The following is a 12,318-nucleotide window of genomic DNA, read 5'->3' as shown; positions in this document are numbered from 1 at the left end:
TTGTTGATATTCTGTCTGAATGATCTGTCCAGTGCTGAAAGTGAGGTGTTGAAGTCTCCAGCTATTATTGTATTGTGGCCTATCTCTCTCTTTAGCTCTAATAATATTTGCTTTATATATGTGGGTGCACCAGTGTTGGGTGCATAGAGATTTACAATTGTTATATCCTTTTGCTGAATTGACTACTTAATCATTATGTAATGGTCTCCTTTGTCTCTTCTTACAGCTTTTTGTCTTGAAATCTATTTTGTTTGATATAAGTACAGGTACTCCTACTCTTTTTTGGTTTCCATTGGCATGGAATATCTTTTTCCATCCCTTTATTTTCAGCGTATCTTTACAGATGAAGTGTGCTTCTTGTACACAACAGATCATTGTTTCTTGCTTTTTTTAATCCATTCGGCCACTCTATCTTTTGATTGGAGAGTTTAGTCCATTTACATTCAATTTTTTTTATTGGTAAGTTGAGACTTTTTCCTGCCATTTTGTTATTTGTTCTCTGGTTGTTTTTTGGTCTTCTCTTCCTTCCTTCTTTCCTTCCTTCCTGTCTTCCTTTTAGTGATGGTAATTTTTTTCTGGTGGCACGATTTAATTTCTTGTTTTATTTTTTTGTGTCTCCATTGTATCTTTTTTTTTTTTTTCCAGACAGGGTCTTGCTCTGTTGCCCAGGCTGGAGTGCAGTGGCACGATCTTGACTCACTGTACCCTTGACTTCCCAGGCTCAAGAGATCTTCCCACCTCAGCCTCCAAAGTAGCTTGGACTACAGGCACGTGCCACCACACCCAGATAACTTTTTGTATTTCTTGTAGTGATGGGGTTTTGTCATGTTTCCCAGGCTGAACTTTTCTTGAACTCCTAGGCTCAAGTGATCCTCCCACCTCGGCCTCCCAAAGTGCTGGAATTATGGGCATGAACCACCATGCCCAGCCCCATCTTATGTTTTTTGCTTTGAGGTTACCATGAGGTTTGCAAATACTCTTATAACCCATTATTTTAAACTAATGACAACTTAACACTGATTGCATAAACCAACCAACAAGCAAAAAGAAAACTAATGAAAACTACACTTTAACTTAATTTCCCTTTTTAACTTTTTGTTTTCTCTGTATGTCTTATTGTACTGTCTATGTCTTTTTTTTTTTTTTTTCCGACGGAGTTTCCCTCTTTTCACCCAGGCTGGAGTGCAGTGGGGTGATCTTGGCTCACTGCAGCCTCTGCCTCCCGGGTTCAAGCAATTCTCCTGCCCCAGCCTCCTGAGTAGCAGGGATTACTGGCACCCGCCACCATGCCCGGCTACTTGTTGTATTTTTAGTAGAGTCGGGGTTTCACCATGTTGGCCAGGCTGATCTCAAACTCCTGACTTCAGGTGATTTGCCCGCCTCGGCCTCCCAAAGTGCTAGGATTACAGGTGTCAACCACTGCACCTGGCCTGTACTGTCTATGTCTTGAAAAGTTGTTGTAATTATTATTTTTGATTGGGTCATCATTTAGTCTTTCTACTTAAGAGTATTTTACACAGCACAATTGCAGTGTTATAATACTCTGTGTGTTGTTATTACTAATAAGTTTTATACCTTCAGATAATTTATTATTGGTAATTAATGTCTTTTTCTTTCAGATTGAATAACTCTCTTTAGCATTTCTTATAGGATAGATCTGCTGTTGATGAAATCTGTCAGCTTTTGTTTGTCTGGGAAAGTCTTTATTTCTCCGTCATGCTTGAAGGATATTTTCACCAGATGTACTATTCTAGGATAAATTTTTTTTCCTTCAGCACTTTAAATATGTCATGGAACTCTCTCCTGGCCTGTAAGATTTCCACTGAAAAGTCTGCTGCCCGTCATATTAGAGGTCTTTGTATGTTGTTTGTTTCTTTTCTCTTACTGCTTTTAGGATCTTTTTGTAATCCTTGACCTTTGAGAGTTTGATTGTTAAATATCTTGAGGTAGTCTTCTTCAGGTGAAATCTGCTTGGTATTCTATAACTTTGTACTTGGATATTCTTTCTCTAAGTTTGGAAAGTTGTCTGTTATTATTATTATTTTTGAGACAGAGTCTTGCTCTGTCACCTAGGTGGGAGTGCAGTGGTGTGATCTCAGCTCACTGCAACCTCCACTTCCCGGGTTCTAGTGATTCTCGTGCCTCAACCTCCTAAGTAGCTGGGATTAAAGGCATATGCCACCATGCCTGGCTAATTTTTTGTATTTTTAGTAGAAATGGGGCTTCATCATGTTGCCCAGGCTGGTCTTGAACTCCTGAGCTCAGGCAGTCTGCCTGCTTTGGCCTCCCAAAGTGCTAGGATTGCAGGCATGAGCCACTGCGCTTAGCAAATCTTTTTGAATAAACTTTCTACCCCGTCTTTCTCTTGATGTCCTCTTTAAGGCCAATAACTCTTAGATTTGCCTTTTGGAGGCTGTTTTCTAGATCTTGTAGACATGCTTCATTCTTTTTTTCTTTTGTCTTTTTTGTATTTTCAAATAGCCTGTCTTCAAGCTCACTAATTCTTTCTTCTGCTTGATCATTTCTGCTATTGAGAGACCCTGATGCATTCTTCGGTATGTTGACCGCATTTTTCAAGTCCAGAATTTCTGCTTGATACTTTTTATTTCAATCTCTTTGTTAAATTTATCTGATAGAATTATGAATTCCTTCTTTGTGTTATCTTAAATTTCTTTGAGTTTCCTTAAAACAGCTATTTTGAATTCTGTGTTGGAAAGGTCAGATATCTCTGTTTCTCTGGGATTGGTCCCTGGTGCCTTATTTCATTCGTTTGGTGAGGTCATGTCTTCCTGGATGGAATTGATGCTTGTGGATGTTCGTCTGTCTGGGCATTGAAGAGTTAGATATTTATTGTTGTCTTTGCAGTCTGGGCTTACTTGTGCCATCCTTCTTGGAAAGGCTTTCCAGATATTCGAAGGGACTTGGGTGTTTTGATCTAAGTTTTTGGTCACTGAAGCCGTATCTGCGTCAGGGGGCACCCCAAGCCCAGTAATGCAGTGGCTCTTGAACACTTGTAGAGATGCCGCCTTGGTGATCTTGGTTAAGATCCAGAAGAATTCTCTGGATTGCCAGGCAGAGACTCTTGTTCTTTTTTTGAGATGGAGTCTCACTCTGTTGCCCAGGCTGGAGTGCAGTGGCGCAATCTCAGCTCACTGCAATCTCCACCTCCCGGGTTCAAGCGATTCTCTTGCCTCAGTACTCCCGAGTAGCTGGGATTACAGGTGTGCATCACCATGCCCAGCTAATTTTTGTATTTTTAGTAAAGGCAGGGTTTCACCATGTTGGCCAGGCTGGTCTTCAACTCCTGACCTCAGGTGATCTGCCTGCCTCAGCCTCCTAAAGTGCTGGAATTACAGGAATGAGCCACTACGCCTGGCCTCTTCCCTTACATTCTCCCAAACAAAGGAGTCTCTCTCTGTGGTGAGCTGCCTGGAGCTGGGGGAGGGGTGACACAAACAACCCTGTGGCCAACACCACTGGGACTGTGCTGGGTCAGACCTGAAGCCAGCAGAACCCTGAGTCTTGCCCAAGGCTCGCTGTAACCACTACCTGGCTACAGTGTGTGTTTGCTCAAGACCCTCGGCCTCTACAATCAGTAGGTGGTGAAGCCAGCCAGGCTTGTGTCCTTCCCTTCAGGGCAGTGAGTTCCCCTCAGCCCTGGGCAGGTCCAGAGATGCCAATCAGAAACCGGGACCTGGAGCTGGAGACCTCAGGAATCTACCTGGTGCTCTATTCTACTGTGGCTGAGCTGGCACCCAAGCCACAAGACAAAGTCCTTCCCACTCTTCCCTCCTATTTCTACAAGCAGAGAAGTCTCTCCTTGTGGCCACCACTGCCACAGGCCCACAGGGGGTACCGCCAGGCCACTGCTGCTGTTCACTCAGCTTATGGTGAATGCTGCCAGGCCTGGGACTCACTCTTCAGGGCAGTGGGCTCCCCTCTGGCCCAGGGTAGGCCCAGAAATGCCATCTAAGAGCCAAGGCCTGGAATCAGGGACCCCAAGAGCCCACTTGGTACCCTACCCCACTGTGGCTGAGCTGGGACCTAAGCTGATTTTGGATTTCTTATTAAGGTGCTCTTTTTGTGTCGATAGTTGTTAAATTTGGTGTTCTTGTGGGGAGAACAATCGGTGGAGGCTTCTATTTAGCTATCTTGCTCCCGAGCTGTGTCCTGTGTATTTTCAAATTTCCTTGGAGACTTCTCTTTGACATGTGGATTATTTAGGAGTTTGCTGTTTAATTTCCAAGTGTTTATAGATTTTTCTCTTGTCTGTTATTGATTTCTAGTTTGGTTCCACTGTGGTCAGAAAATATACTCTATATGATTTCAATTCTTTTAGATTTATTGAGGTTTTTTCCTCTGGCTCAGGATGTGGTCTGTCTTGGTGAATGTTCCATAGGCATTTGAAAAAAAAATGTGTATTCTGCTTTTATTAGATGGAATGTTCTATAATGAAAATCCTGTTGGTTGGTTGTGTGTTACTCAGGTCTTCTCTGTCCTTGCTGATGTTCTGTCTGGTTGTTCTTTTTTTTTTTTTTTTTTTTTTCAGACAGAGTCTCGCTCTGTCACTCAGGCTGGAGTGCAGTGACTTGATCTTGGCTCACTGCAACCCCTGCCTCCTGGGTTCAAGCGATTCTTGGGCCTCAGCCTCCTGAGTAACTGGAACTATAGGCATGTGCCACCATGCCTGGCTAATTTTTGTATTTTTAGTAGAGACGGGGTTTCACCATGTTGGCCAGGCTGGTCCCTGACTCCTGACCTCCAGGTGATCTGCCCATCTCAGCCTCTCAAAGTGCTGGGATTATAGGCATGAGCCCCGTGCCTCGCCTCTGTCTGGTTGTTCTGTCAGTTGCTGAGAGGTGTTTTGAGGTCCTCAGTATAACTGTGGGTTTGTCTATTTTGCCTTTCTACTCTTTCAGTTTTTGCTTTATATATTTTGAGACACTTTTGATTGGTGCGAACATATTGAGGATCATTATATTTTCCTGGGGGTTAACCCTTTTATTGTTATGTAGTGTTCTTATTTGTCTCTGGTAACTTTCTTTGCTCTGAAGTCTGTTTATTTTATCTGATATCAATATAGCCCCTCTGCTTTCTTTTTTTTGGATTAATATTTGCGTGGTGCATTAGTCCATTTTCGTACTGCTATAAAGAAGTACCTGAGACTGGGTAATTTACGAAGAAAAGATGTTTAATTGACTCACAGTTCCACAGCTTTAACAGGAAGCATGACTGGGAGATCTCAGGAAACTTAAAGTTATGGCAGAAGGTGAAGGGGAAGCAAGCACCTTCTTCACATGGTGGCAGGAGAGAGCAAAGGGGGAAGTGCCACACACTTTTAAACCATCAGATCTCATGAGAACTCACTCACTCTCATGAGAACAGCAAGGGGGAAATCCGCCCACATTATCCAGTCACTTCCCACCAGGCCCCTCCTCCAATTTGACATGAAGTTTAGGCAGGGATACAAATCCAAACCATATCACATGGTAATTTTTCATTCTTTTACTTTTAACCTACTTATGTTATTGAATTTGTAGAGTTTCTAATAAAGAGCATACAGGTGGGTCTTGTTTTTCTTTTTTGTTTTCATTTACACTACCTGGCAATCGAGGGTTTTGTTTTTTATGTGCTTTGTCAATTGCTGCCACTTAATTGGTATGTTTAGATTATTTGCATTTAACGTAATTATTGATACAGGGTTTAAGCCCTTCCATTTTATTATTTTTCTGTTTATTTTCTGTTTCTCATTCTCCTTTTCTTTTTCTTGCCTTCCTGTGAGTTACTTGAACATTTTAAGCATTCCATGTTGATTTGTTTGTTTTTGAGTATATTGCTTTGTGCAGTTTTCCTAGTGGTTGCTCTGAGTGTTACTGTATACATATGTGACTTATCACTGCCTGTTGGAATCAGCATTTTACCACTTAGAATGAAGTGTTGAAACTTTAATTCCACTTAGGTTTCTTTTTCTCCCCACCTTTAAATATCATAGTCATAGGTATCAGATGGTGTTTTCACTTTTGTTTCAGTCATTCCATATGATTTAGAGAACTCATGATGGTTTTGTATCGCCTGTTTTTCTGCTCTTTCTCTTTTTCATTTTTATTGCTGAATAGTATTCTGTGGTATGGATTTACCACAGTTTCTTTAACCATTCACCTATTGAAGGACACTTCGGTTGTTTTCAGGTTTTGGCTATCACAAAGCTGCTGAGGATACTCATGTGAAGGTTTTTGTGTCAACACGAGCTCTTATTTCTCTGGGATAAATACCTAAGAGTGAAATTTCCAGCAATTTCACTCTTAGGTACTTAACCCTAAGAAAACCCTGCAATTAATTACTACATTTTAAATTATAATAATAATTACAATAGGCCGGGCGCGGTGGCTCAAGCCTGTAATCCCAGCACTTTGGGAGGCCGAGGCGGGCGGATCACGAGGTCAGGAGATCGAGACCATCCTGGCTAACACGGTGAAACCCCGTCTCTACTAAAAATACAAAAAACTAGCCGGGCGCGGTGGCGGGCGCCTGTAGTCCCAGCTACTCGGGAGGCTGAGGCAGGAGAATGGCGTAAACCCGGGAGGCGGAGCTTGCAGTGAGCTGAGATCCGGCCACTGCACTCCAGCCTGGGTGACAGAGCAAGACTCCGTCTCAAAAAAAAAAAAAAAAATTACAATAATAGTAATTATAATTACAAATGTAGTAATTGTTTTCCTGTGTGGCTGTTCCATTTCTCCACATGCATCTTTCTATTCTTTCTTCGTTTCTGATGTGCCACTGTTCCTTCTATCATCATAACCTTTATGTTTAAAGATCTTCTTTTAGCCATTCTTTAAGAGTAGGTCTCCAGCTCTTTGGGAGGCTGAGGCAGGCAGATCACTTGAGGTCAGGAGTTCAAGACCAGCCTGGCCAACATGGCGAAAACCCATGTCTATTAAAAATACAAAAATTAGCCAGGTGTGGTGGTGGGTGCCTGTAATTCCAGCTACTCGGAAGGCTGAGGCATGAGAATTGCTTGAACCCAGTGGGCGGAGGTTGTAGTAAGCCGAGATTATGCCATTGCACTGTAGCCTGGGCAACAGAGTCTAAAAAAAAAAAAAAAAAAAAAAAAAAAGGTAGGTCTGCTGGCAACAAATATTTTTAGTTTTCTTTTGTCTGAGAGTGTATTTCCCCTCTGTACCTGAAAAACAGTTTTGCTGGATATAGAATTGTCAGTTGAGAGTTCTTTTCTTTCAGCACTGTTACCTCTGAACATTTTGGTAAAAGTAGATACCAACACGGAAAACAGCCTCAACACAATGAATCGCTCAACTTTATTGAACAGTGACAGTGGCCAGGATTCTTCCTCATCACCTGTCTGTATCCTTCCCAAGTATGGTGAGTTTGAAATGACACACATTATAAGTGGCACTATTTGAGCTACATTCTTCCACTTACTTGATGCAAGACAGTGAAAGCTGTGTGTTTCCTGTTTTGAGGACAGGTTTTAGGTGATATACAGAACCATGACTAACATTTATTGAGTGCATATTACATGCAAGGCACTGTGCTAAACAATTGACATGCCTCTTCTCCACTTATACCCATAATGACCCCATGGTGTTGGCACTTTTATTATCCCCATCCCCAGGGTCACAGAGCTGGTGAGTAGGACTTGAGCTCTGCCCCAGCTTTCTCTGACTTTAAAACTCATGTGTCTTTTTTCTTTTTGAGGTGGAGTCTTGCTCTATTGCCCAGGCTGGAGTGCAGGGGCATGATCTTGGCTCACTGCAACCTCCGCCTCCCAGGTTCAAGCGATTCTTCTGCCTTAGCCTCCCAAGTAGCTGGAATTACAAGCACACACCACTAAGCCCAGCTAATTTGTGTATTTTTAGTAAAGATGGGGTTTTGCGATTTTGGCCAGGCTGTTCTCAAACTGCTAGCCTCAAGTGATCCATCTGTCTTGGCCTCCCAAAGTGCTAGGATTACAGGCATGAGCCACCGTAACTGGCCTAAAGCTCACGTATCTTACCAGTTCATGTACTGCCTGCCAAGCCACAGTGGCAGAGATGAGGGGACCCCAAGCTCTGTGGCTTCTAAGGGTAAGCCTTCCAAATATTTTGTAGTCAGTTCATTTTTGTCTCAACTTTTAAGCAGCTTATCTCTTATTAATATCCTAGAACAGGGGTCAGGAAACCTTTTCTGTGAAGGGCTAGATAGTATTGTCTGTCACAAATACCCACATTTGCTGTTGTAACATAAGAGCAGCCTCAGCCCGTAGACGAATGAATAGGCATGGCCATGGCCAGCATACCTTTCACACATGTCGGTGGGGGGATGGGCCAGTGGACTGTAGTTTGTTGACTCCCTTCCTAGAGGAGAGCTTATTCCTTTAAATTATTTTATTACTCAAACTAGAAGAAATTTCAAAAATTGTGGTCTTGGCTGGGCACAGTGGCTCAGACTTGTTAATCCCAGCAATCTAGGAGGCTGAGGTGGGAAAATTGCTTGAGCCCAGGAGTTTGAGACCAGCGTGGGCAACATAGCAAAACCCCATCTCTACAAAGATACAAAAAATTAGCCAGGCGTGGTGGCATGTGCCTGTAATCCCAGCTACTTGGGAGGCTGAGGTGGGAGGATCACTTGAGCAGCCCAGAAGGTTGAGGCTATAGCAAGCCATGATCATGCCACTGTACTGTACTCCAGCCAAAAAAAAAAAAAAAAAAAAAACAAAAAACAAACAAAAAACCCAGAAACAAAAGTTGATTCTCTGTACTAAAATGGGCACTCTGATACATTGTTAGAAGTATACATTGGTACAAACTTTCTGAAAGATAGTTTGTAGAAAAATCCATAAAAACATTTATGCCAGTTGACTGTAATCTCACTTCTCTCTGAAAGTGTAATAAAAAATTACATAAAAATTTTGGTACAAGAATGTCCTTTACGGAATCATTGGGAAAATTTGGAAACAAACAAACAAAAATAAATGATGATAGGGAATTAATCACTTGACTTCTGGTATATCCACAGCATGTGAGGCAGTAAAGCCTAATAGTTGAGGGCATGAGCTCTCATGTCTGTCTGCTTGATTTCAAATCCCCGCTCTGTGTCTTACTAACCTTATGACCTTCAGCCCCTTTCGTAACCTAAATATTAGTTTCTTCAGCTGTGAAGTGACAAAAATAATAGTGCCTACTTCACAGAATTGTGAAGATCAAATAGGACAATGCATTTAAAGCTCTCTCTCTTTTTTTTTCTTGAGACGGAGTCTCGCTCTGTCGCTCAGGCTGGAGTCTCGCTCTGTCGCTCTCGGCTCATTGCAAGCTCTGCCTCCCGGGTTCACGCCATTCTCCTGCCTCAGCCTCCCGAGTAGCTGGGACTACAGGCGCCCGCCACCATGCCCAGCTAATTTTTTGTATTTTTAGTAGAGATGGGGTTTCATCGTGTTAGCCAGGATGGTCTCCATCTCCTGACCTCATGATCCGCCCGCCTCGGCCTCCCAGAGTGCTGAGATTACAGGCGTGAGCCACGGCACCTGGCTAGGACAATGCATTTAAAGCTCTTAACACAATGCCTCGGACGTAAGTACTACATAAATGTCACTTGTCAGGAAAATCATGGTGACAGGAATGCAGATTTTTTTTAAAAAGATGAAAACAGAGAAATGCTCAAAATACAATGTTAACTGAAAAAGCAGGATTTAAACTATACTTAAAGCATGATTTCAATTTTTTCTTTAAAAAAAATAGGAAAAAGAATGGAAGATATTAGTAGAAGATTCATGGTTTAGAGCAGTTGACTCATAAACAGATTTTAAAACTGGCTCTGTAACTAGCAGTGTGACCTTTTCAAATAACTTATCTTCTTTGGGCCTCGGTCTCCTCATTTGGAAATAATGGGGGTGGGAATAATGGGGTGGGAGTAATGATAGAGGTGTTAGAATGATGAAACTGAGCTGGTGCATAGATGTAAAATATTTAGCACATGCCTGATATACAGGAACTACTGATAAATGCTAGCTATTTGAAAATTTTCTTAATGATCCCCACCCATGCTTTCAATACTGTCTTCAGGGAACATCCACTTACCCAGTAGAATGGCTCTGAGTATACTTTTTAGAGTGTGAAATGGAGCAGTGGGAACTCAGGGCAACATGTTTACATATGCACCTGCAGCCTAACAATGACGTGTGTTCAAACTAATGAAGAGAGTAGTTCAATACAGTAAGCTCAAGACCAGCAGAAGTGAAGAATGTTGACAGTTTGGCAGATGGTGTCAAAGAGACCCATTTAAGGGAAAGGAAAAAAAAATCGAAAAAAAAAAATTCACCCAAGTAGAAATTAATGAATTAGAAATCAGTTTATCAGCATTTGCCTTATTTGAAGAAGAAGAAAGAAATCAGTGTAATTCTCTTGTGTACTTTCAGGATACCTTTGCATGACAAAACCAAGGATGTTCCTTTTTCTCTTTATTTTTAAAGGCTATCTTGGTGATCCAAAAAGAAATGTCAGAGTACTTAAAACTCATTTGCTGGCCGTACGAAATATGGCCAAACCTAAGCAAGCAGCCTGCTATTTGGTTCGTATTTTGTTCTCCAAGGAAATCCTGATTAGCAACTCAGTGGATATCCATTTGAAAGACAGCCAGTCCCTTGACCCAAACAAAATGGCTGCATTGAGAGGTATGTGTACATTAAGTGATAATGGAATCTTGTTTTTAATAATCATTTGGTCATATAATGAATGTTATTGGCAGTTGAAGGAATAACAATGAAGTCTGTGTGAATCTTAAAACTCTTCATTTTTTTCACCTGTCTGACCCTGATTTTACAACTTAATAATATATCATTGGTAACAACTTCCAAAGAATAAAACTTGTCCATTGACTTGAATGGTTGAATAAGACAAGCCTCATCTATTATAGTTGTTTATGGTTAGTACTAAGTCAATTCTTTAGCCCTGAAACTTGCTACTTTAAAAAAAAAAAAAAAAAGTAAAAAGCTTCCTCTGCCAAAAGGTGGGGGAATTAAAGACTTGTCAGTGCTGGTACTCGCAACACAGAAATAGAATTTTATGATTAGTCCTTTTTAGCCTCCTGCCTTCCTGCCTTCCAGACATGTCTATTGAGATCCTAGAACTCATGAGTACTAAGGATACTACAATGAATAAGTGTTTCTGCCTATGAGGAGCTCATAGTCTAGAAAGGGACATGTTGATGGAAACAGATACATCCCAGTCCAGTGTGGTAGTGTTGGGGAAGCTCAGAGCAGCTGCTTTGAGGGAGTTGGGGAAGGCTTAACTAAGGACAGGATGTTTGAGCTGGATTCTGAAGGACTCCTTCACTAGGTAGAGGGAACAGGAGGATGTTCTAGGCAGAAGGAAGAGCTGGGGAAGATAGACACAATGAGTGAGCCCCTGGTGTAATCATGTTTGCAGTAACACTATTTTCTCTTGATATGTTTCCTTTTAGCTCTGATTTATCCATTGGGTTATTAAATGGTCTGAACACCCTGAAAGAGTCAACATTTGGTTACACACTTAAAATTGTTTTTCAGACACATGGTCTTGCTCTGTCGCCCAGGCTGGAGTGCAGTGGTGTGATCATAGCTCTGGTGCAGCCTCGAACTCCTGGGCTCAAGCAACCCTTCCTCCCCAGCCTCCTGAGTAGCTAGGCCCACAGGTGCATGCCACCATACCCAGCTAAGTTTTATATTTTTTATAGAGATGAGGTCTCACTTTGCCGCCTAAGCTGTTCTCAAACTCCTGGTCCTCCTGCCTTGACCTCCCAAAACACTGGGGTTACGGACGTGAGCCACTGTGCTCGGCCTACACCTTTTTTTTTTTTTTTTTTTTTTTTGAGCAACAAGAACTCAATATTAGCTTCCTACGTCAGTGTTTTAGGGGATCTCATGGTAGGGGAAATAATTCAGCAAAGCATCCTCATTGGGTGGAATTTCTAAATTCTCAGAAAGAATAAGAGAAAAGGATGAGAAGTAGAAAGAGACAAAGTCAGTATTTAAGAGTCCAGAGTGCTCACCATTACACAATGGAACCATCTAAAAGTCAGTATTTGAAGAAAAAAAATTTTCGTTGGTTTGTTAATTTTTTTTCTAATTTTCGTGAATACTTTCTGCTGTTTGCAGAATATCTGGCAACAACTTTTCCCACCTGTGATTTGTGTGAACATGGAAAAGACTGGCAGGACTGTATTTCTGGTATCAATTCTATGATCTACTGTTTATGTTCTGAAGCCAAGAGTACTCCAGTAAGTTATTTTTTGTCTAAATATGGCTACTATTACCTGAGTTTGTACTGTGTACAGCTTCAGAACTGATAG

General features: G+C 41.7%; 1 protein-coding gene across 1 annotated transcript in view; it reads left to right on the top strand.

The window, feature by feature from the left end:
• BEND2 (BEN domain containing 2) overlaps window positions 1-12,318 on the top strand; it is a 123,777-nt gene that overhangs the window by 27,877 nt on the left and 83,582 nt on the right. The window contains 3 exon segments of the mRNA XM_074030206.1: window positions 7,237-7,377; window positions 10,463-10,663; window positions 12,125-12,246. Of these exon segments, the coding sequence (XP_073886307.1) occupies window positions 7,237-7,377; window positions 10,463-10,663; window positions 12,125-12,246 (464 nt within the window).

This window comes from Macaca fascicularis, chromosome X (genome assembly GCF_037993035.2).
Source record: "Macaca fascicularis isolate 582-1 chromosome X, T2T-MFA8v1.1".
Lineage (NCBI taxonomy): Eukaryota > Metazoa > Chordata > Mammalia > Primates > Cercopithecidae > Macaca > Macaca fascicularis.
The sequence above is the reverse complement of the archived record's forward strand: the minus strand, read 5'-3'. Positions and strand labels throughout refer to the sequence as shown.